The sequence below is a fragment of the Polypterus senegalus genome, chromosome 10 (genome assembly GCF_016835505.1).
Source record: "Polypterus senegalus isolate Bchr_013 chromosome 10, ASM1683550v1, whole genome shotgun sequence".
Lineage (NCBI taxonomy): Eukaryota > Metazoa > Chordata > Cladistia > Polypteriformes > Polypteridae > Polypterus > Polypterus senegalus.
The window spans coordinates 36629803-36655243 of record NC_053163.1 but is presented as its reverse complement, the minus strand read 5'-3'; the positions used below and the strand labels follow the sequence as shown (position 1 = coordinate 36655243).

At 38.8% G+C, this 25441-nt stretch overlaps 1 protein-coding gene across 3 annotated transcripts; it reads left to right on the top strand.

The window, feature by feature from the left end:
- The first annotated feature begins 3970 nt into the window (after nucleotides 1-3970).
- Nucleotides 3971-24905, top strand: LOC120537076. 3 transcript variants are annotated; one of them, XM_039765716.1, is made up of 3 exons: nucleotides 3971-4096; nucleotides 16381-16530; nucleotides 23025-24905. In XM_039765716.1, the coding sequence occupies exons 2-3, from the start codon at nucleotides 16442-16444 to the stop codon at nucleotides 23752-23754; spliced, it is 819 nt and encodes a 272-aa protein (XP_039621650.1). In that variant the 5' UTR covers nucleotides 3971-4096; nucleotides 16381-16441; the 3' UTR covers nucleotides 23755-24905. The 3 variants fall into 3 exon arrangements, with proteins under 3 accessions (XP_039621650.1, XP_039621647.1, XP_039621648.1); XM_039765713.1 differs by having other exon boundaries at nucleotides 3972-4096; nucleotides 16370-16530; XM_039765714.1 differs by having other exon boundaries at nucleotides 3972-4096; nucleotides 16294-16530.
- Nucleotides 24906-25441: the final 536 nt, after the last annotated feature.

Here is a 25441-nt window from a genome sequence, read left to right as displayed (position 1 = left end):
TCCCAAACACGTTGCTAATGTTTACAGCTTAGCTTTCTCGTGGGGGTTGGACAAATTTGCAAAGTGCATCGTGATTGGCTATTATGCTGACATTTCCCCAAGCCTACATGCTGCGTGATAGGCCACAAGCGTTGTCTGTCACAACACACATTGTCTTTTAAAACTATATGGGGAAAAACAAGTTTTTATCGATTTTTGCATCTATCATTGTTTTGTCAAGTTTTTTTTTTTCCCCCAATCAAAAATCGAAATCGTTTTATCACCCAGCACTAATTGCTGTCAAAAGAATGACAGTGTTAGGAAACCATAGTAGTGGAGCTGTGAGGGCCCTCGAACGCACGCTATATACATCTGGATATGGTATATACAGTGAATCTTTCCAGTAGCATTTTAAAGTTCATTGTTACAATTAAGTGAGTAAAATGTAATGTACGAGTATTTCTCTGGCAACATAGTAAACAAAAAATAGACATAATAATCAGACAACCAACAACTGCAAGTCGCGTAAAGTGACATTGACTTTAGAGATGGAGGAAAGCCCACAAACACGAGGAGAATGTGCAAGCTCTGCACAAGGCAACGATCAAGCAGGGGATCTGTGACCTCCTTTACACCTTCCATTAGCATGCACTCTACATCTTGCACCTGGAAATCATTTAGCCCGGTTATACTTGCACTTAGCTTCGTCAGTGTCCACATCATATCTGGAGAACAATCAGTTGCCGTCTTCCTCTGCAAAATTAAAATAATTTTCCATTCTCATGACAGAGAAAGCGCATCTGTATTTGCATCTGGGTTAAAGGTGGTCACTGTCTGTTTCTCAGCACCACTGAATGTTATCATAAGTGTGTTTACAGTTCGTTTTTAATGGGGTACCGTGCTATCCGATCCTGATCAAATTACCAAAAGCACATGTTAGTAAAAGATGTAATGGAGACTGCGCTATGACAAAAGACTACACGGCCAATTCTCATTATTTGCGGTGTTTATATTCCATAGAAACCGTGCAGATATAGAGCAGAGGGGCAGTGTGATCCTCCAGCAGTGCTCTCCCGTGCTGCCGTCAGATAGCCAAGTATATTGTTAATAAAAAAAAGGGTTTTGTGAGACAACAGCCATGCAATCACCGTAGGCCCCATTCAAACTGCTTGGTCAGCACTGCCTATGTATGCCAACGAGGCCGGACCCTATCCATGCAGCCCTGAGTAAGTGGCCGGTCCAGTCTTGGATGAGGCATGGGGTCACTGTAGTCAGTGGCGTAGCTCGAGTTCGTGCATCACGGGGCGGGCGGTGCTTCAGTTTGCCGCCCTCCAACATATCTGAATATGTTAACCTATTTAAATTGAAAATTAAAATGACGTATAGATACAAATTAAGATCAATTTTGCATAGATTTATTCATATATAGAAACAGCAATAATTGTTCACATATAATTATTTATAAGCATCAACTAGACAAGAATATAGTAAAAACGCACAGATAAGCCGTGTTCTAATTATTAGTTTAATATAATTACGCTGCGAAAACCAGAACCAGTGTAATGTACAAGTGATAGGTGGGGACGTTTTCTGCGCAGGGCAAGAACGCAATTCGGACTGATAACGAAACGAAATTATAAATTGTAAATTAGTTGTTTATATTCCTAAAAATTATCATCGGTGTAATGTGATGTTCGTTCTGCGGTGGGCTGGCGCCCTGCACGGGGTTTGTTTCCTTTCTTGCGCCCTGTGTTGGCTGGGATTGACTCCAGCAGACTCTTGTGACCCTGTAGTTAGGATATAGCGGGTTGGATCATGGGTGGATGGATGGTAATGTTCGTTTTTTTTCAACTACTGTGTCAGATGCCGTCACAGAAGGACAGTCTGAAAATTATTTTTGAAGCATTTGTGGATAAAAATAAAAGAATTTTACTTTTTTCATTCATGAGTGATATTTTTCCGAACCCTGCTGCTTACAGTTTAGGCCAATAATGAAGCCGCCCCTAGCTACGCCACTGACTACAGAGCACACACATCCATACATTCAGTCACTGGCTAAAGTAACAGAAATACCTTTGGGATTTGGACTGAAACTTGAGTATGCTGGATAAACTCAGACATATGGGTGACATATTCCTTTTTCACAGGGACATTACCTGATGGCGCAGTGGTAGCGCTGCTGCCTCGCAGTTAGGAGACCCGGGTTCGCTTCCCGGGTCCTCCCTGCGTGGAGTTTGCATGTTCTCCCCGTGTCTGCGTGGGTTTCCTCCCATAATCCAAAAACATGCAGGTTAGGTGGATTGGCGATTCTAAATTGGCCCTAGTGTGTGCTTGGTGTGTGGGTGTGTTTGTGTGTGTCCTGCGGTGGGTTGGCACCCTGCCCAGGATTGGTTCCTGCCTTGTGCCCTGTGTTGGCTGGGATTGGCTCCAGCAGACCCCCGTGACCCTATTCGGATTCAGCGGGTTAGAAGATGGATGGACATTACCCGATGGTTCTCTTTTGGATACAGGATAGCTTAACACACTATTTAAGACAAAAACCATGCAATACATTTATATTACTATGATAAACCACAACATACTGTATGTTTATTAATAAAGCAAAAGCTTTGCCAGTATTATTGTGAATGATGTTACAAATAATGGAATTTCTATATTTGGAATTTGATGGTCCCTTAGGTGAACCTTCAGAAAGAATCGCCAGAATGTAACCTCATTTTCCCTACAGGATCAGTGCTTCAGTATCCGCTATGTTCTTGCTCCTTGAAGCTCAGTAATGATGCTACCGCAGGATCATCTACAGTCTACACTCTTAAAATTATTCACTTTTTATTGGGTTGTGTGGTTCCTCATAGAAACATTGCTTTATAAAGTACCATTTATTTCTGGGAAGGCTTATTTGCATAGATCGCTGGTTCTTTGTGCTTTGAAAAATGTCCTAATATGTGTATGTATGTATGTATGTATATGTGTGTATATGTGTGTATGTGTATATATATATATATATATATATATATATATATATATATATATATATATATATATATATATATATATAATCTTTAATAAGGCTACCAGGCAGGACACTAACAGAAAAAGAAAATCTTGGCCTGTTTGTGTATGCAGCAAGACTCCCTTTAAAATCATAACCCATTGGTACTTCACAAATCTGTTTCCATCTGTTCATGGTTATTTACGCTGGAGCCTGTTATGGATCAAAATAAATTAAGGCTCTTTCTGAAACCTTCATGTGGATGGGTCTTTTGAGAGTTAAAAATGATCCTGCATCCAAAAGTTAACCAACTGGTAATGCTCATGAACTGTTATTGTTTGTTGGGACGAATTAAGCTGCACAAGGCAGCAGTCCATTACAGGGATTACAGGCAGACGCACGATTGGTCAATCAATCCACCGCGCGTGTCTTTGGTTGTGCAGAGGGAAACCCCGCGTACACACGGAGAGAACGAGCAGACTGCATAGGAACCTCGAACGGGATCAGCGAGACAGCAGTGCGCCCAAGGCAAAGTGTCGCCTGTGCTTAAAATCACTCTGCAAAAATAAATTTGCTCAATCGCTTACAGGATATGCAATTTCAAAAATCGCTGAATGATGCTCACCAAATTCAAGTCAACGCTTGTTTTTTCATTTAAATTTGCCCAGAATTGAGCACCGTGTCGCATTCATTCAAGAGTCATTGAAGATGGATAAATACACAGAAAGCTTTTTTATGTTGTTAGTATTAAGTATTAGTATTATATACTAATAGTATCATATAGTTAGTATTATAAACAAAATCTTGCGTGTTTTTAGCCGTGTGTCCAAATCTGCTCTGCCATTTAGTAGCTGTAGCTCTGTCGTTTACTTCGCCTCTGTTTGTTGTAAAAACATCTGATGTTATGAAAACAACTGTAATGTCTAAAACCAGTACCGACAAGAAAGTGTTTGCTATATGCAGACCATCAGCACGTAAACTAGATCAAAAGAGGGAAAGACCCCGCGTCTGATTCGTTACTTGAACCTCGTTCGGTGCTACAAGTGGAAGGACCGCAGTGCACCGTCAGGCTGGTGAAGACAGCAACCGAATAAACGGCCAGTAACTGCGGCATCGCGTTAAGAGGTAAGGAGCTTACTGTGAAGGTTTAGAAGTCATTTCCATGTTTCTTGTTTAAATTTGCTCTTTCCATTTTCTGTAGTTTTCATTCCTATTTTTCATATGCACTGTGTATGTCTGCGTTTTCGTTTTTTCTATATTTTCCAGTATTTCAAACTTTTTAATCGCGTTTTCTTTTTGTAATGGTACACGTACAGCAGTACTTGTGTGTATAAGCGACGTTTAAAGGAAGCTGTCATGCCGCCTCGACGTATGGACTAAGTTACTAAAAAATCTCCAATAAAGTTTTATTTATTTGTTTACCTCAGAGATTTACTTTTTATTTTTTGGCCACTGCTAATGTAAATATGCTGATAACGAAAACGAAATCCATCAAACCTAAGCAATTTTCGCTTGCACTTCGCCAAACATTCTGAACTACGGATTACTTTGGACTTGCAAATTCACCTTGTGAGGGATCACTTTACTTGTATTTTTGTATTCGGTATTTTCCTCTTTTTAATTGTCAGATATCCGCTCCAGTCGGCAGACAGGTGATCGAGCGGGTATTTTGGAAGCAAGTGTTCGCATTTTATAGTTTATTTTTTCTGCCTGAATAATCCACTGTGACAGTATTTAATAAACAAAATATCTCTTTGAGAAAGTAAATTAAAAATTAATAAATGAAAGTGCTTCAGCTTTCCATCTATCCATCCATTTTCTAAACGTATGTAAGAGCAGTAGCCTAGGTGAAGGGAGTCTGCTATTCTCATGTTACCAGAATCCGGCGTCGGTTCTTCTTGGCTTTCGAGCGGCCTCGGTGGCGTAGCAGAGGAGTCCTCGATTAGCGCTACTCACAGTTAGGGCACTTTACTTCTACTTACTGTATAGTTTGAAGTAAAGCGGCCGTTAGCAGGAATCTGTTTGTCTTTTTAAAATTTCAATCGGAGCCAAAATCGGTACCACACTTTTGTGCATTAAACGCGACTAATGACACAGTCCAAACCTGAACGCACCAAAAAGGTCAATAGATTACCCCTTTTACCCGCAAACACACTTGAATAATTATACAGCAGAAATCTCTATTCAGGCATCTGGCAGTAGGTACAATACTTGGACAGGACGACATCGCTGGGTCAACACAAACACACACATCAAGGGCAAATTTAACATCTCCAACGCACTTTTTTTATTTTCTTCTTCTTCTTGTTCAAAACAGTTCATCTGACACCATGCATGCATTTTCTAATTTGATTAAAAAACAATAATATTTTTATTCAGCCAAAAGTACAATGAGCAGACAAAACAAAGCAAAAAAAAAAAAAGTTTCCTGTCATTTCAGTATCAGTATTAGTGGAACTTGTGCTACCTCGCAGTAAGTGTATACTTCGGTTCTCCCTGCGTGGAGTTTGTGTTCCCCTGTGTCTGTGTGAGTTTCCTCCGGGTATGCCTCCCACAGTCCAAGTGCAGGTTAGGTGAATTGGTGGTCTTAAATGGGCCCTAGTGTGTTGGTTGGGGTGTGTGTATGTGCAGCACGGGCAAAACACAGAACAGCTCAGTTCATCTCACTCACACTAACACCTACACAGGGCCAACTAAGAATCATCAAAGAACCTTACTAGGAAATCATTGGACCAGGTGGAAAAAAAGCATATAAATGTAGCGAAAATGTGTCCTCGCCATGTGTCCACTCTTTGGTACAGTCAAAGTCAATCATTAGTTTCCTGGTTTTGCTGATGTTAAGTTGCAGACAATCCTTTCTGCAGCAACAAACACAAATTTCCACCTGACTCATCTCCTCTGTCTTATCCCCCTTATTATTACACTCTGTAAATGCAGAATGAATGGATAGATGGATAGAATAATTAAACATGTTCTACAAAGATATTTCAATGTTCCTTAAAACTTTTGAAGAATCGCCATTCTGAGCTTACAGATGGCTTAACATTTATTACAGAGCTGATTGTGTGGCGATTGGTTACTTGGAGAAAGAACAGGAAGGACAGGAACTGGGGATTAGTACGTTTGAGAAACACAGTACTGCTGCATTAAATGGTTTCATTGAAGGTCGCACACAGTGCAGCAAGCATCTTGCAGAAGGCAGGAACAATCTCTGGACGGGAAGCCAGCTCGTCACTATCACTGCACAACCGTGTTCGCATGTTTAATAACTTGATTTAACTCCAATCATCATGAAAATGATATCAAGTGTACATCTCAGTATTTAAATTATTCAGAGAACTGTAATATCACAAATGTAGTGTATTCTATGTCCTGTCGGAGGAAGAGAAAGCCAGTTTAAGAAGCACGATTGATTCACACACACAGAGCACATAGAAGAACACATACAAAACAAAGCATTTAATGTGCTACTTTAGTTACGATGGTATTTGAGAAATTAGTAAATTAAACGATTTTAAGATGAAGTATATAAAGTTCTACTTTAAAGACAAAATAAACTACATGATTAAAGTGGAGATTTCGAGATTAAAGATGACATTTTTCTTTTCTCTATACCCTAATAAGCTTCCACACTCAGATGGTGGGCTATGACTCGGTGGACACTGTGCGACTTTGTGAACTTGGAACTTTTGAGTTTCTCCGACACTCCATGTCACTCAATCAACTTCTTTTTGTTGTTTATACCACTGTTTAAACCAACAAATAGCATGTTTTCCTTGCCTCCACTTGGTATTCGTTGAAATTCTTCTATTTTCCCCCATGCTTTTGCCATTGTCTTTTCACAGAACGCTGAGCTTAAGGGCTATTTATATTGATTTGCATATTCAAAGAGGCGTAATTCTGGGAGGAGACGGGGTGGGGCAGCAGGAGCGTGTACGTGTGTTACTTTTTACGCTAACCGGGATTTATAGAGGGGAAGAACATGGAAGTTGACATTCGCACAGATTTATGCATCTTGATTTTTTTTGTGCGTACACACATTTCCGCTTTTGTCCGTATGGCATATTTTGGTGTGAATTCTATGCATGGCGTTATGTATGAGGACCCTGGTGATATATTTATAGTCTGAGGTAAAAACAGTGAAGTGAAAAGTAGATGGGACATTTGATGTTGGAATATTCTAACATCATCGGTCTTATGTAAATTTGGTTATAAAATACATTTTTACTTCTTGAACCTGTCTGCCCTCTGTCCATGAATTTTTTTCTTCTTCTACACCTTGCATCATATTTTTAAAAGTTGGGACATCAACAAAAGCATTAACGAAATTCTGTAGCTTTTTGAAGCAAATGTGGAGAGATGTCTTTATTTTCAGGTCTTGAAAGTCTTGTCTAAGCTCCTCACTAAAAAAAGGTTGGCATTGTAGGAGTGCAATCCACCAATATAATGATAAACCTGAAATGTGAATTCTGAACACGTAGGCACTGTGTCTAGGGGGATGATCAGTATATGCTCCCATGGATACAAAAGACAAGGAACAATTGATACTAATGTGTTGTAATGAGAAGTTAAGCAAAATAGCAACTTTTATCAGCTAACTAAAAGATTACAATATGCAAGCTTTCAAGGCAACTCGGGACCCATTACATATTGCCTGAAGAAGGGGCTTGAGTTGCCTTGAAAGCTTGCATATTGTAATCTTTTAGTTAGCTGATAAAAGTTGTCATTTTGCTTGACTTCTCATTACATTCATCATGCCTAACATGGTACCACACCCTAGAACTACATACTAATGTTTTGTAAATAGTTTTGTCTTGAACTTCCTGTGAAAGATGTAATGTCTTTTAGTAGCCCAATGGTGCTCATAAAGTAAAAAGTACTATGCATTGTAATACTATTGGTGTTGTGTAAAAGCGGTTTGGAAGTACTTTTTAACTTCTTGAACCTGCGTTTTCTCTGTCTGCGCTAGTAGTTTTTTCTTTGCTTCAACTTGCCTTCTATTTCTAAAGGCTCAGGTGTAAGGGCTGTTTTGCGTAGGGCTGCCAACTCTCTTTCTCTGCAAGTGAGGACATTTGAGTCAAAAAATTAGGACTTTTGAGGACGCCTTTCCCTATGATGCCATAATATGCCTTTATACTGTCTTATGGTTTTTTAAAAATAATATAAAGCTTTAGTCGCAGTTTATCATTATAATTATGATATGATGGCCACAATCACAGTCACTGGCAAATTAATAACCCATTAAATATTTTGAATATATCAAGCCTCTTAAATTAACAGAGTTCATTCCTTCCATTCTTATTCGGATAGCTTAACTGTCGTAAACCTGTAAAAATGATCCCCATGGTAATTTTACATCAAGTAAAATAAATATAATATTACTCTTTTCAATTTAGTTTATTTGCATTTATCTACATTCTTTTACATTTTTCCACTGAAGCTATTTTTCTCAGTAAATCTGAGTTCCTGGATAAATATGAATGGAAATCTTTACATAGCATGGTACTGAAAATGAATCTTGTGAGCATTAGTCCCTTAAATGAATCCGTTCTGCCCTTTCGGAAACAAGGATACAGTCATATGAAAAAGCCTGCATAATAATTTACTCTACTTTCAACAAAAAAGATAACAGTGGTATATCTTTAATTGCCTAGGAACATCTGAGTACTGGGGTATTTTTCAGACAAAGATTTTTAGTGAAGCAGTATTTAGTTGTATGAAATTAAATTAAATGTGAAAAAATGGTTGTGCAAAAATGTGGGTCCCCTTGTAATTTTGCTGACTTGAATGCATGTAACTGCTCAATAGTGATTACTTGCAACAGCAAATTGGTTGGATTAGCTCTTCAAGCCTTGAACTTCATAAACAGATGTGTCCAATCATGAGAAAAGGTATTTAAGGTGGTCAATTGCAAGTTGTGCTTCCCTTTGACTCTCCTCTGAAGAGTGACAGCATAGGATCCTCAAAGCAACTCGCAAAAGAACTGAAAACAAAGATTGTTCAGTATCATGGTTCTCAATCACAGTCCTGGAGGGCCACAGTGGCTGCAGGTTTTTTTTCTAACCTGGTTGCTTAATCAGAAAGCAATTCCTGCCAATAATTAAATTTCATGGCCTGTTATTGCTTTAGGATATTTTAAGGATATCATCCAAATGATTTGAAGGCTAAAATGGATGAGTAATTCTCAGTCCTTCACTTTTTTCTCTTCACGTTCCTTCCAAGTATTTAATTAAACCCTATAGTGCATGTTAAGTACACACAGGTGTAAATGGTACAAGCTAAATGGAGAAATGCCTGTCTCTGTTTTGGCATTTGCATGATATTGCTAATTAGGAGCAATTAAAAAACGAGACTACAGCTGTTTAAAACTAAAATAAGCAATAAGGGTTCAAAATCTTTACGACTGAGACAACTACGGTGAAGCAGAAGTGTTACTTGACCAATAAGTACTTCTTATTAAGCAACTGGGTTGGAGCAAAAACCTGCAGCCACTGCGGACCATGATTGAGGACCCCTGGTTTAGGGGAAGGCTACAAAAATCTGTCTCAGAGGTTTAAACTGTCAGTTTCAAATGTAAGGAATGTAATCAGGAAATGGAAGGCCACAGGCACAGTTGCTGTTAAACCCAGCAGGTCTGGCAGGCCAAGAAAAATACAGGAGCGGCATATGCACAGGATTGCAAGAATGGTTACAGACAACCCACAGATCACCTCCAAAGACCTGCAAGAAGATCTTATTGCAGATGGTGTATCTGTACATTGTTCTACAATTCAGTGCAACTTGCACAAAGAATATCTGTATGGCAGGGTGATGAGAAAGAAGCCCTTTCTGCACTCACGCCACAAACAGAGTCGCTTGTTGTATGCAAATGCTCATTTAGACAAGTCAGATTAATTTTGGAACAAAGTGCTTTGGACTGATGAGACAAAAATTGAGTTATTTGGTCATAACAAAAAGTGCTTTGTATGGCGGAAGAAGAACACCGCATTCCAAGAAAAACACATGCTACCTGCTGTCCAATTTAGTGGAGGTTCCATCATGCTTTGGGGCTGTGTGGCTAGTTCAGGGACTGCGGCCCTTGTTAAACCCAATATCAACAAATTCTTCAGGATAATGTTCAAGCATCAGTTGAAAAGTGGAAGTTACACAGGGGTTGGATATTCCAACAAGACAATGACCCAAAACACAGTTTGTACTTCTCCCTCTGCATGAATGCCTTTGTAAATTTCAAAGTTCTGGAATGGTCGTCACAGTCCCCTGACTTGAATATCATCGAAAAATCTATGGGATGATTTGAAGCAGGCTGTCCATGTTCGACAGCCTTCAAATTTAACTGAACTGGAGAGATTTTGTATGGAAGAATCATCAAAAATACCTCCATCCAGAATCCAGACACTCATCAAAGGTTATAGGAGGCGTCTAGAGGCTGTTATATTTGCAAAAGGAGGCTCAACTAAGTATTGATGTAATATCTCTGTTGGGGTGCCCAAATTTATGCACCAGCCTAATTTTATGATGCATATTGCAAATTTTCTGTTAATCCAATAAATTTAATGTCACTGCTGAAATACTACTGTCTCCATTAGGCGGCATGTCATATATTAAAAGAAAGTTGCTACTTTGAAAGCTCAGCCAAAGATAAACAAAAATCCAAAGAATTAAGAGGGGTTCCCAAACTTTTTCAAATGACTGTATTTGCTGTTCATGTAGTCTGTGGACTTGCACTTTCTTTTTGGCGTAATGGGTTTTCCTGAATTTATGTAAATGAAAGAATTATGAAAATATTATTAAATTACTTGAAGAGGTGACTTATTACTTGATCAATTGATAACTAAAAAGACAACGGGTTGTAATAGGATTTTTCATTAAAATATTACAAAGCAGGGCGGCACGGTGGCGCAGTGGTAGCGCTGCTGCCTCGCAGTTAGGAGACCCGGGTTCACTTCTCGGGTCCTCCCTGCGTGGAGTTTGCATGTTCTCCCCGTGTCTGCGTGGGTTTCCTCCCACGATCCAAAGGCATGCTGGTTAGGTGGATTGGCGATTCTAAATTGGCCCTAGTGTGTGCTTGGTGTGTGGGTGTGTTTGTGTGTGTCCTGCGGTGGGTTGGCACCCTGCCCAGGATTGGTTCCTGCCTTGTGCCCTGTGTTGGCTGGGATTGGCTCCAGCAGACCCCCGTGACGCTGTATTCGGATTCAGCGGGTTAGAAAATGGATGGATGGATATTACAAAGCAGTACTTACTCGCACTTAAATATGACAGACTGTACCTGGATGTATGAAATTTCTTCTTTAACCAAGCTGCTGAAAGAAGAATCAAAAATAAGATCTCACAAGATGAAGTGAAAATACCAAGTTGGGCAGACATTGACTAATCCACTCAATATCTGCATTGTTTACTACCGGAATGGAAGTGAAGATTCTGGGGGAAAAAAGTGTGCGCACTACTTCTGCAAATGCTGATTGCTCTATGGTTTTCAATTTTTACCATTGATAAGAATATGGAGATTTTCAAATTTTTGGAGCCGAAATTCCAGACATTTTGAAAATGTTATAAATTCCTCCTGGGCGGTCCCTGACACCTTTAAAATGTGGACTTGTCCGGGAAAATGAGGACGGTTGGCAGCCCAATATTTTTGTGTTAGTTAAATCCTGTGCTTTTCTTAGGAAATGAACAGAGATGTTTGTATTTTTTGGCCTTGAAAGTCTTTGCCTAATGCTGCGTTCCATTTACCGTGGAAGTCAGAGCTGGGAATGATGTCATACCTGAGCTGACTGTGTTACAGTAAAACATTTGGAAAACCAATATGAATATGTACAGAACAACCTTTGTTGTACTTACTTCATCAGAATAAATAGCCATTGATAATAAAGCATTATGCGGTATTTTTCATATCTAAACATCGTAGCAACAAGTCCACAGATAGAGGCTGGACAATTCTGTGTGTACGACTGATTTAATGAGACACAAATAGACAAGTGTTAATACATAATATAATTCTACAGCGTTTACTAAAGTTTATGGTGTACATTGCCACTTTGGATTGATGTCAATATTTGAAGTCGGTTGAGATAAGCAGCCCCGAGTTCCTGAGTTGGAAATCTAACTTATTCCTGTTGAAAATTACAACTAGGAACTTGAAAATTACAACTTCCACTTCAGATGGAATGCAGCATAAGTGCTTCATGTGAACATGTGCAGTATGTGCATCATAACTTATTGAACATCTTCTCTGTGTCTTTTGGTTTTGTTCTTCCTCAGCCTCATCTAAACATGTATGCACCAGGTCCTGGGTGATCAACAATAGCGGTTCTCATGTATGCAAAAGATAAGAAGCTGTTGATGCTGCATATGTATTGTAAAGCATTTATTCTTGCACTTCCTTTGGAAGTTCAGGCTGATCTCTTACTTTGGTATGTGTGGCCGTGATCTGCGAAATGGCTCCTGCTTTTGGCCTGACGCCAAGCAGAGGTCCTAGAGATGGCCGATTTTTGTGGTCAAATGGAGTGTAAATCTGTACAGAAAGCTGTCAAGTGTTCCTCATGCATTCTGTGTCTTGCAGTAAACAGGCATTAAGTGTCACTGTTAGTGCTAGTTATGGCGGTTGTTCCTTTTCTGTGCATGATGGTGTGTATTAACTTCTTTAATAAAGAAGTTCATATCTTGTACTTGACGCTCAGCAGATGGCACTTGTTATTGTCAGCCGGGCACACGGCCACTTCTCCTCTTTCCATGAGGAGTTTTAGGGCCACTATGGTGCAGATGTCCAATTCATTGGTTGTGTGGCCCATATCATTGCATAAGCTGTTGAATGCGACCAAGATCATGCTTCATGGGTCAGGGGTACATGAGTTTTTTGCATGAAAGACAGACATTCCAATAGCATTTTATATGCAATGCATGCATGTCTCTGCTATATAATATTTAGTATGGAATTTGTAAAAGTACAAAGTAGTATTAATGTTTGTGATGTGCCATCTGTTGGAATGGCAACACTGTGAGACCTTGAGTGAGTCTCCTAACCTGCGTGTGAAATTTTTTTAAAACAACTCTAATGTATCCCAATCATTCAGACTAAAAGTCCATCTCTCTATTATATAAAAAACTCCTTTTTCATGTCCCGCGAGATGAGACTTTTTACTTGACAGTTTTTCAAGTCACGCCCTCCTCCCAAACATTTTCAAACAAGACCTCAACTCACATTCGGGTGAATGCTTTTGTCAGACACACTTCCTGCGCTCTCAGCTCTTATACATTTTAATGTTTTCCTCACTTTAAGTTCCCAATTAAAGAAGACGTATTATGTTCAAATTTTATTGGAAAATTTCATCACAAAGGGTTATCAACATAAAAAATGAGTACACGCACAATCCTTGCACTGAGAAATGAGGAAGTCAAACGAATTAATGCCAAAAATGTCGATTGGTTACACAACAAATTGGTTAAACGTGTCCAAAAATGTTGTACGGTTACAAGGCAACTTGGTTAAATCTGTATCAATAGACTATGCTGAAACCGTAGAATATCTACAACCGTTAACAACGTCTAGTCTTACAACGCATGAATTGCTGTAGAAAGGCGGATGTATCTAAGAAAGGTAATGTAGTACATCTTCCATGTATAACATTAGACAACAAAGGAGATCTTGATATGCTACTCATATTAAAACGTTTTCTAGTTTCCTGTTAGAACAGTTTTTGCAAAGACAATCAACACATTTCAGAGCCAAACATTCAAAAAAGTCATTTTATTAAATAGAAACAAAGAAATGAAATTCAAACACAGGCATTTATATGTTGCATTGATGGATATATAACAATTCCCATGAAAATAAAAATCTGTTTAAATTGTACATCCGCATCCCTATATGCGAGTGGCAGAACCGTAAAGAGGCTAGTGCATAGCGCAGGCCTGGGGGTTGGTGAGCGAAGCCCCCTAGTATCTAATAATAATTTTTATTTTTAATAAGAGAATCATAGTGGCAAAGCGATAGCACTGCTGCCAAGCCTTAAAAAGACCTGGGCTCTCATCCCAGGTCCTCCCTGCAAAGAATCTGCATGTTCTCTCCATGTCTGTGTGGGTTTCCTCCCACAGTCTAAATCCATGCGCAGGTTAGTTGGATTTGTGACACTACATTGGCACTCGTGTGTGTCAGTGTGTTCCCCTGTGATGGACTGTTGCCCTGTCCAGTGGCTCAGGATTACGCAGGCTTAGAAAATGGTATGGTATTCTTAATAAATCACCTTTCATGCCTGATTCTTATTCTTGGAGTTTGAATGTTGGCATGGAAACTTTACAGAAGACAGTGCCCAATGTTACAGCTAACTAAAAAATGCAGAGGAGTTCTGCTTCTTCCTGGCAGAATCTGGTCACGTTAGGATGGTTGGCAATATGATATCAACAAGTCTCAGTGTTTTGCAAAAGCTGGTGGTTCCTTATTTGTCTTTTGAAACTAATCTTGATCCTGTTTTGGAAAAGGCAGGTTCAGAGTTTTATTGAGTAATCATTTATATTTCAAGAAGCATAATTTCACCAACCATGTCCAGGCTATCTTAAGTGACTCAATGAAAAGCTCTCCAAAACATCAGTGTGAAGCATTAGCTGACTATATTCAGTTTCTAAAGAAACACTAACGTCTAGACAAGAACATAAACAGTATTTATTACAGTTAACTAGTGTGGCGTACAGCAGGGACCGTCGCCTGGCCGGGACACCTCTCTGCTGGAAGGACCAGGAGAGAGAGCTTATCTAGGACATTATCTCCCCCAGAGCACTGGGGCATGGAAGCTCAACCCTGGTGGGGCCTGTGGCCACCACTAAGAGATGCCCTGATGATTGCTGAGCCCTTCTGCCACACCCTGAAGTGCTGCCAGAAGAAGAGCATGGAGCATTCATTAAGCACATGGAGCAGTTATGGGTGCAGTATAAACGGAGCCAGCGGCCACTACTCCGGAAACCAGAGTTGGGTGGAGGAGGAGTGGAGGCAAAGAAAGAAGAAAAGTGTGTTTGATGCTCTTTATTGTGCTTAGGAACTGTGCTGTACAGGTGGGAAACGGAGAAAGGCGTTTCCCACATGGAAAAAAGAAACAAAATAAAAGCGTGTGTGTGTCTGCTGAACTTGTGTCCTGGGTCTATCTGTGTCGGGTTTCACTGCAGGCCACACTAGACTATACAGTAACAATGGTGTCCCAGTTTATATCTTCATGTGTGAATCTGCATGTGTCCTCTGTGTTCATATAGCTTTCTCTTGAAGTACAAGATAACTAACTGTGAAATTTGCTGTGTATCTATAACGTATTTACTGAACGCACTTCAAACAGTTTTGTGGTCTTGGGATGCCAGAGCCCTCATTGCCACCCTGGATGGGATGCCAGAAGAGTAGCTCTCAGGAACTGAATCTTAGAAGTGTTTTGGATTCTTTTTCCAACAGATATCAAAGTGGTAATAACAATACACCCATCACTACCTAAAATGGCCGTATATTTATACTAAGTATTAGACATAGTTACAAATTAACTGAGGATTGGTGAAAGTCAATGCGTGGTTTTAAATCAAAGTTTTCCATTTTATAAATGACATGCTATCTTTGTGTTTGAGGATTACAGATGCATTAAAAGTTACTTAGTATCACATCAGCTTGTGTGTTAGGATTTCAGTGATTTGTATTACTGGAAACTTCGAATATATGACTGATTATTATTTGAACCTCTAGTCACAGCAATTTGTCAGATATTTACACCTCTAGTGCAGATAATGAAATTTGATTCAAATGTCAAGTTTGAATAGGAGGTGAGTTTAACATAAAAATAAATTTAACGCCGGAAATGACATAACAAATATGCTTGAAAGGTAACTAAAGTGGTGAGCCATCTGGGCTTCTGTGCTGCTGCAAACTTTGGAATTAACGCTTTTGTGAAAAAAAAATCCTGTTCAACAGACTATTGACTTTAAAAAATAAAAACAACCAAATGTTGCCAATTTCTTATCTAAGGAATTGCAAAGTTCCTGCTGAAGTAAACAGGTACAAAGAAATGAATGAATGGCAAGGCAAATTGGACAAAAAAATATGAATTGTTTTGTATTTAATTTTGGCACAATCTTTAAATGACTGCATATTATAGTTTTTTAGAAATATTATTCACTTGAAGGTTAAATGAAAATAAAGGGATACCCAGAGCCAATGATGTATGATGTTTTTAAATAATATAATTGCGGAATTTTATTTTACTTTCATGTTAACTAACTAATCAGTTTTTATTTTTTGTGAATTCCTGTTTTATTTATGTAATTGGTGTTTTATTCTCATTTCTTTATTTTCAAACCAGGATCCAGTTTAACTTATCTTTACTCATGTCACCCTGCTCTCTAAACTTTATTAATATATTTTATTTCGCAATATTGGTTTGGGAAAGTTGCTTTACCAACAAGAATATCTGCAACTGCTGAGAGTATATTCTGATTCAACAAAAGGCAATGAGAGGAAAAGAGAAACAAATGAAAATGGGAGAATGGAGCCTACACAAAAGGAAAACCACAAGAAAGGGGGCATTGGAGGAAGATAGGTAAGCATATTTTCGCTTGCTGTAACTTCAATGCAATGGTAATGTAAAGGGAAAGAATCACAAATGTTAAATATAAGGCTATAAAAATGACAAATAAATAAACAAACAGAGGTCTCTATCTATCTATCTATCTATCTATCTATCTATCTATCTATCTATCTATCTATCTATCTATCTATCTATCTATCTATCTATCTATCTATAAATGCAGAGTTGACTGAATGACTGATTCACTTTACTCACTCATGCTCATCAATAAAAACACCATTTCCCATTTAGTTAAAAAGATAAAATTTGTCAGGATCTTGGTAGTTATCTCCTAAGGGCTCGTTTATACTTCACGCTCAGAGCGCGTACACACATGCTTCATGGCTGCCACGCATTCCCAGTGTTCATTTGACGCATCCTCTGAGCAGGTCCTCAGAAATGAACGCGACACGCGCGCGAGTTGCTGTACCAGCAAAAAGTTGGGGGCCGCAGTGTGATAAAAGTTGCAATGTGACGTCAGAGTCTCTGTTTACTATCTACATGTGACAGAAAGCCGCTATGCGGATCCTATGAGATTGATGTGAGCGCTTCTATGTTTGATGAATGGTTCGATGTGTTGAAGCAAAATGCCGACATACAGATGCATTCGTGGTGCTTTTATATTCAAGCGTTGCATATTCCTAATCGTAATGACAAGACACATTTTAAAAGTCTCACATACCATCTTTTGTGCTGCCTTTTTTTTTTCTGGGGTTCCTTCTGACCTGACAGGAGTGGCAAACAGCAATAGATCACCACACAGAACACATTATGTATGATATTCTAACTCTCTTCACATTTAGAATCCTTAGATTTATACTTGATATCACTTTCATGATGAAATGCATTAAAGTATGTATGTTACATTTTACAGATAAATCGTTAATTTCATTTAAATAATGAATACTGTTGATAATTACACACATGGGGGTGACACGGTGGCAGAGCGGTAGCGCTGCTGTCTCACAGCGAGTCGCATCACTGGCATTCCCTGCCTGGTGTTTACATGTTTTCCTGCTGGGTTTCCTCAGTGTGCTTCAGTTGCCTCCCAAAGATATGCAGATTTGGTGACACTAAAATGACACTATTGTATGTGAGTGCTTGTATTCACCTTGCAATGAACTGATGCCCCGGGATTGTTTCAACTTCATGCCCAATGCTTGCTGGAATGGACACATTCCTGGATTGATGGATTTAATCGTTAAACATCCTTTTCAGGCAATTCACAACACAGCGAAGCCGAACCTGTTCTCACCATAATATCTCGCAGTGCCACCTGCTGGATTCCTCCAGATTTATGTAAAGTACGCACGCAAGTATAAACAGTACAACACTTGCGTAGGGGGAGCATGTGTTGCGTCGCGTGAAGTATAAACCTGGCCTTAGAAAGGACATTTCAATATAACAGTATTTAGGGTAACCCCCTTTGCCAAATTGAAAAGCTAAATACCAAAAATCTCAAAAATGCATTCACTGATTTGAATGAAATTTGGTGACATTATTGAAAATAAGAAATTGAGCAGACAGGTGTTTATTTGTCATAAATGTTTCATTTGTTGATATTTATTAATATTATGTTAACTTACTTGATCTGCATTGCGCTGGCAGCATGCTTTATGCAAACGAATGATTGACAGGCCATGCAAATAGCACCACTGTCCAATAGGGTGGATGGACAACTGAAGGTGGAGGAGCAGTGTTGTGGACAGGAAAAAAAAGACATGATTATGTTATGAAATGAAAAGAGAAAGTCTGGTGAAGCACAAGGGAAATAGTGCCTTAAACCAAAAGCAAAACACAGATGTGGTTTTTCATACCATTTTGGTGAAGATCATTCTGAAAGCAGATGGAGTAACATAATCAACATGTTGATTCTAGGCAGCCCATAATCTTTGTAGTTACACAAAGTCTCTGGTCAAATTATCATTTCTGGTCAGTTCTCTCTGTAGCCAGATCGTCAGCTTTCTCTGTCTTTCTAACCAGCTTTCTCCAAGGCTGTGTCCTCATCCAGCTCATTGTCTGACTTTTTAGCATTCTCTAAGTACTTAGGCTCATAAAACCTGCCTATCATTTCCAAAGATTTCTTCCTGAAGGAATGAAGGAGTACCCCTTTCCAGGAGCTAGTGAAATCAAAGGTTTTTCTGCCTCAATATTAAATCCACACTTCTGACATCATAGAAACGTGTTCCAGCATGGTGGATTGAAACCGTGTTACAGCAGTTTTACATTCAGTGATGTTCCTTCGAAACTATCAAGGTACCTTCACAACAACCCACCACCACAAATTTCACATCCTGAGCATTTAAAAGAATCAGAATCTCCTAAAGAACCTTGAGGTTGGGTTGGGTAATCATCAAAGAAACACAACTGTTAATTATTGAATAATAATTAGTAAAACCCTGAAACAATGGCTCTTTTTACCCATTACACTGTAGAATATACACTCACCGGCCACTTTATTAGGTACACCTCACTAGTACCGGGTTAGACCCCCTTTGGCCTTCAGAACTGCTGTTATCTATACTAATAAAAGGCAAAGCCCTCACTCACTCACTGACTGACTCACTGACTTATCACTAATTCTCCAACTTCCCGTGTAGGTAGAAGGCTGAAATTTGGCAGGCTTATTCCTTACAGCTTACTTACAAAAGTTGGGCAGGTTTCATTTCGAAATTCTACGCATAAGGGTCATAACTGGAAGCTATTTTTCCCCATATAATGTAATGGAGTCTTGAGTTGGAGATGGCCGTGGGGGGCGGAGTTTCGTGTGACATCATCACGCCTCCTACGTAAGTACGTAGAGCACAAGGAAGAACTCCAAACAGCGATCAGCACAAAACGCCATTTCACAATTGAGAAGGCAGAAAAACATTATGAAGCAAATGATGCATACAAGCATATTCATAAGTACAGCTACTGCGGAAACAAAGCACGGCGTGAACCGTAAGTTTATATTAAATTAAGTTCATAGACAGGCTGCCTCTAGCGCTTGTAATTTAGTGCCTGCCCATATAAGGCCGCCCATCAGCGCAATCCAATACAAACACTGCCGGTAAATATTCACGGTGAAGGACTGTGCTTATGCAGAGGAAGATGAGATGGTCAGGGTGGTGTTTGGCACAAACTCATTGAAACTGCGAGAGAAAGTTTTAAGTGCCGGGTCTTAGCTGACATTACACGAGATGGCACCAGTACAGCTGGGAACCTTCGATGCAAGAACACCAAGCTGCTCACGGAACTGACGAGTGCACAGACAAAAGCAACAGTTCCAAAGAGTGCTGAACAAAACCGAATTACACAATTGAGAAGGCAGCAAAAAAATATGAAGCGTCTTATACATACAATCATATTCATAAGTGCAGCTACTGCGGAAACAAAGCACACGGTGGAAAAAGTGAATGTCCTGCTAAAGGAAGACAGTGTAAAAAAAAAAACCCGTGCATGCAGTTTGTCACATCACAGATAAAAAGGAAGACGAGCTGTTTATTGATGCAGTAAGGAACTAATCGATGAATGAAACCTCTTATCTTTACAACGATTGACAAACACGGAATGTAACTTGAACACATCCTACAAATACGAGCCTGATTGAAAGAAATAATGATAATCAAATCCTTGATGACAGCAACATTCAATAACACTCACAAAACAATTACTGTATATTGACAATCATGTTACGCTATTTTTAAAATGTTCCCTTTTCTTTTCATAACTTCTACTTCTCCACTCGATACACGGGTATATATATAAATGTATATATATACCCGATCTACAATACATACTTTAGCATAGACAAGCCACACGCTGTGGCTAATTGTAGAGTCTTCCTCTAACGCCGACATTCGAGGTTCGATTCCGAGAGGGATGTACTGACTATGTACGCGCTACCCGATTCATTTTACCTTCGATCTCCTTGGTTTGGGACGTATGAAAAATATTAGGTTAACGCAGAATCATGTTACGCTATTTTTAAAATTTTCCCTTTCTTAGCACAAGCACAGCTGAGAAGCTTCGATGCATGTACTCCATAACGCGCTAAAAATAACGATTTAATCACACTTTCAATTCCAAGCAAACGGGAACTTTTGTCAATGCATGATTTCCTGGTACATCCATTACACTGATGCACACATCACAGCTACAAAAATGTTAGAGTCGGAATAAAGCGCTCCTACGACTGATCATTTCGACTTCCGAGTAAGCCTTGATAAAAGCATGGTTTTGTGCACACTGAAAAGCAAGCAAAATTAGATGCATTACAGAAAGCGGACTTTGTGGCTCTTACTGGGGATCATTGGACTTCCGTGACCGTTAGTAATTCTAAATACATCTAATTACAAAATGTTCAATGATCACACTGTTTTAGCCTAATGTACAAAATAATTTTGGCTAATGTTACTCAGAGTTTAAAGAGTAAGCTGGTCAAATTACCTTTTATGTTTCTGACTTATTTTTTAAGAAGAAAACTGCACTTTATGGTGAAATTTTGGTTATTATTATTTAAAGACAATACTATTCTGAAAATGTACTTAAAGTACTTAAACTACCACTTTATTTTTAAGTCTGCCCAATTTTAACCAGGGATGATATTTTTGTTTCTGTTTTGAATTCAAATGCAGTTTAAAGGCTTTTTTTCAGAAATTAAAACAGCTTCAGTTTACAATATTCATGTCCATGTCTATTATTTGATTCTGTCGCCCACTAAAACCGTTTTAAATAAAAAAAAAAACATTTGCGATTTGGGGCAAATTTACGTGTCGATTACATACGATTAATCAAGATTAATTCTTACACAGCCTCTAATTAATTGGATTAATTTTTTAATCGAGTCCCACCCCTATATATATATATATATGTAGATATATATATGTAGATTTGTATATATATGTGTGTATATATGTATATATATATATGTTTATATGTATATATATGTTTATATATGTGTCTGTGTGTGTGTGTATATATATATATATATATATATATATATATATATATATATATATATATGCCAGCAACACTCATATCAATGACAAAACAATTACATTAACAATCATCTTACGTTATTTTTAAAATGTTTGCTTTTCTTTTTCATAACTTCTTTAACACACTACTTCTCCGCTGTGAAGCACAGGTATTCTGCTAGTCCAGTTATAAATGTAATAAACTACAGATTCAACAGAGTGTTGGAAATATTCTTCAGGGATTTTGGTCCATATTGACATGATAGCATTACACAGTTGCTGCAGATGTATCAACTGCACATTCATGATGCGAATCTGCCATTCCAACACATTCCAAAGGTACTCAATTCAATTGAGAAACTGGTGACTGTGGAGGCTATTTGAATACAGTGAACTCATAGTCATATTAAAAAAACAGTGTGAGAAGACTTGAGCTTTGTGACATGGCACATTATTCTGCTGGAAGTAGCCAACAGAAGATGGGTATACTGCGGTCATAAAGGGATGGACATGGTCAGCTGTGGCATTTAAACGATGCTTAGTTAGTACTAAGGGGCCCAAAGTGTGACAAGAAATATCCCCCACACCATTACACCACCACCACCAGAAAGAACTATTGATACAAGGCAGAATGGATCCATGCTTTCATGTTATTTGATGCCAAATTCTGACCCTACCATCAGAATGTTGCAGCAGAAAATGAGATTCATCAGACCAGAGAAAGTTTTTTCAATCTTCTATTGTTCAATTTTGGTGATCCCGTGTGAATTGTAGCCTCAGTTGCCTGTTGTTAGCTGACAGGAGTGGCACTCGGTGTGGTGTCCTGCTGCAGCATCCCATCTGCTTGAAAGTTCCATGTGTTGTGCATTCAGAGATGTTCTTCTAGATACCTCAGTTGTAACGAGTGGTTATTTGAGTTACTGTTGCCTTTCAATTAGCTTGAACTAGTCTGGCCATTCTCTAACCTCTGGCATCAATAAGGCATTTTGGCCAGAGAACTGCTGTTCACTGGATATTTTCCCTTTTTCAGACCATTCCCTGTTAACCCTAGAGATGGTTGTGCATGAAAATCCCAGTAGATCAGCAGTTTCTGAAATACTCAGATCTGCCTGTCTGGCACCAACAACCATGTCACATTCAAAGTCACTTAAATCAGGTTTCTTCCCCATTCTGATGTGCGGTTTCGTCTTCAGCATTTCATCTTTTTATTACAAAATATTTTATTTCCAATAACAATCCAGTTCAAACTTAAAAGGCATTATAACTAACACAATTTTAACATTACTAAATATTACAAATACAAGTGGAAGTAATGCTTCCAATGCCTCAAAATGCTATTTATACTTTTTAAAGACAGTAAATAGTTGTTGTGCCCTGATTCTGAACACTCTCTATCAGAATGGTAGAAGCACTGGATCCAGATAAATTACCTCTCTACGTCTCAGAGCCAAAAAAAAACAAAACATTTTCTTGGTGAAATAAACAATGGTTTCATTTTATTTGCAGATTAGATGAGGCCGCTGTTGATAAGGAAATCCAGAAGGTGGAGATGTTTTTGAAGATTTTTCAAGAGAAAGAAGAGGTCATTGAGTATAAAATCAACAAGCTGAATGAGGCGGTGAAGTACCTGAATCCATTAAGGGCTCGAACTCAAATAGCAGGTCTACTGATCTTTGGGGGTTTGGTGTTGACATCTGCTATGAAACTTGGAGCTTCCTTACAAACTGCTGTTTTCATCTCCATAGTAGTTACATTTATTTTTGTACTTGCTGACAAAAAGTCATTTAAATACAGAATGCGTGAATTAAAGGAAAGTACTACATTAGGCCTCCTGGAAGTTGGCTTGTTGGCCAGTGGTGCTGCAGAAGCCCTTTTATGGTTAAGTAAGATACCTGAATCATCAGCCCAGGGTGGAAAAATTCAGCGCTTCTTGAAAGTGTTACGGACAGAGGTATGTCTCAGGAAGCTAATGGAAACTGTATCCGAGTTAAGCTTGAGGGAATATGACTGTGTTGAAGGGACAACTTTGAGTGCACAAGAGAAAATATTCCTGGAGATTTTCCCTCATCGCCTAGACCAGCTCTACTCAATGTTTGAAGCCATCATAGAAGCAGACACTGACCAAGACAGCGAACTTAATTCCAGACGGATTTGTGAGTGTGCAGAGAAACTGCAGGAGAACCTCAAAGCAATCCATTGTATTTATTCAGAATTAACCAAATTTTCTAAAGTGTAGGCTGCCCAACTTTCTAGCCTAGAGGACAGTTTGCTTAAGGCTCCTCTCAAACTGTCAGAATTCTTCTGTAATACCGAGAGAGTGAATTTAAGATTAAGTCAGGAAGCTTGGTTCAACCAAATTGCAAATTGAATGTGTAAAAGGCAGCAAATTAGGAAACAATCTTATCAGACTGTGCACACAAGGGTAGGTTTCAAGTGCATGGAAAGTGTTCTTCAATATGTACACATTGCTTTGTTATGAATCCCCAATAGAGGACAGCATACTTCTTTTGTATCAGTGTACAAAGGGTGAGCTGTATTTTGTTGCTGCTGTTGGTTATCCTGACTATTTTATGTCTGCCTCAGTTCAGAACAGTGCATATTGTATTTATGAGCAACCATACAGTTTAAAATTGGGTTCAGCAGTAGGATGCCATCTTTCTGGACTTGCAAGTTCAGAGTGAATAAAAACAGGTGTCTCAAAAACGGTTACTTCAAAGGCATCCACATTCTTGTCTTGAAATTGAACATTTGGTACAATGGCACATTGATTATTGTTGTTGCTTTGCATAAAGTAGGGAGGATGGGAACTCCCAAGTTAATAACGCCACATCAGCTCATGTTAGTTTGCTTTAATGGACTTCAGCATGCACCTTTCAATTTTAAAATGCCCAAGCAGAAAAAGCCAGCAAAACTGTGATTTTATCACTCGTGTTTGGTCATTGAACCTCGTAAGTATATTTGTCCAGGTGCCCAGAACTGCTATGTCTTGACTTTTTGCTTTCCCATTTTCTGCTGTTCATATTTAGTTTTTGTGTTAACAGGAATTTACTGCATGTCATCGTGACTTTGTCTATATTAAAAACTGGGATTCATTTCTGTTGTTTATTTACCTTGATATCTATTTCCATATATTTAGATATTTTAAGACTTTCTACTTCTACATCCATTCGAAATGCTGAGCCCCTCAATGTGTTTAAGAAGCATTTGAAGACTGTCTTGTTAGGTAAATTTCTGTCTAACAGCTGTTAGGTTTTGCAACCTAGAAATTGTAATTCACTTTTGTAATCTAGCTCTGTAAAATTTTTTCCTAAACATCCCCCTATAATTATGTTTACTTGATTATGTTGTTGTTTTTGTAAGTGTAAGTTGCTTTGGATAAAAGTGTCTGCTAAGTAAATAAATGTAAATATAAATGCAATTTTCTTATTTTCTTTCACTGCTGTGTGTTCTCTGGTGCTAAAGGGTGAACACAGTTGATGTCATTGGAATGCTTGCCCTCTCACTTTGTTTCAGTCTTATGTCGTAGAACACACGAGTTGACTGGCACCACAGCCACGGTCATGGTGGATGGTCCCGTACCAAGAAAGAAAGCCATGATAAGGGAGGTTATAGGCTGGCGCTGGCCTCTAGCTCTTTCTCCTCTTCTCCTGCAGAACCACCAATGAACCATCAACCTAACACCACTTCCATTTCCCAGAAGACAACCTAACAGTACATGTCCGGTCCCAAGAACCCACCTACTTCTGATGTCATTTCTGGGTTGTAAGAGTCCCCATACTCCTGATGTCAGTTCCAGTCCAAAGATGCCACTGTGCCATTACATCACTTCCCGTTTTCTAATTATATAGGATAGCCATTTTGTAATCTCTTCAGTTCTGTTTTGGACTCCTGTCTGCAAAGACATATTTTCACACTTGCATTTT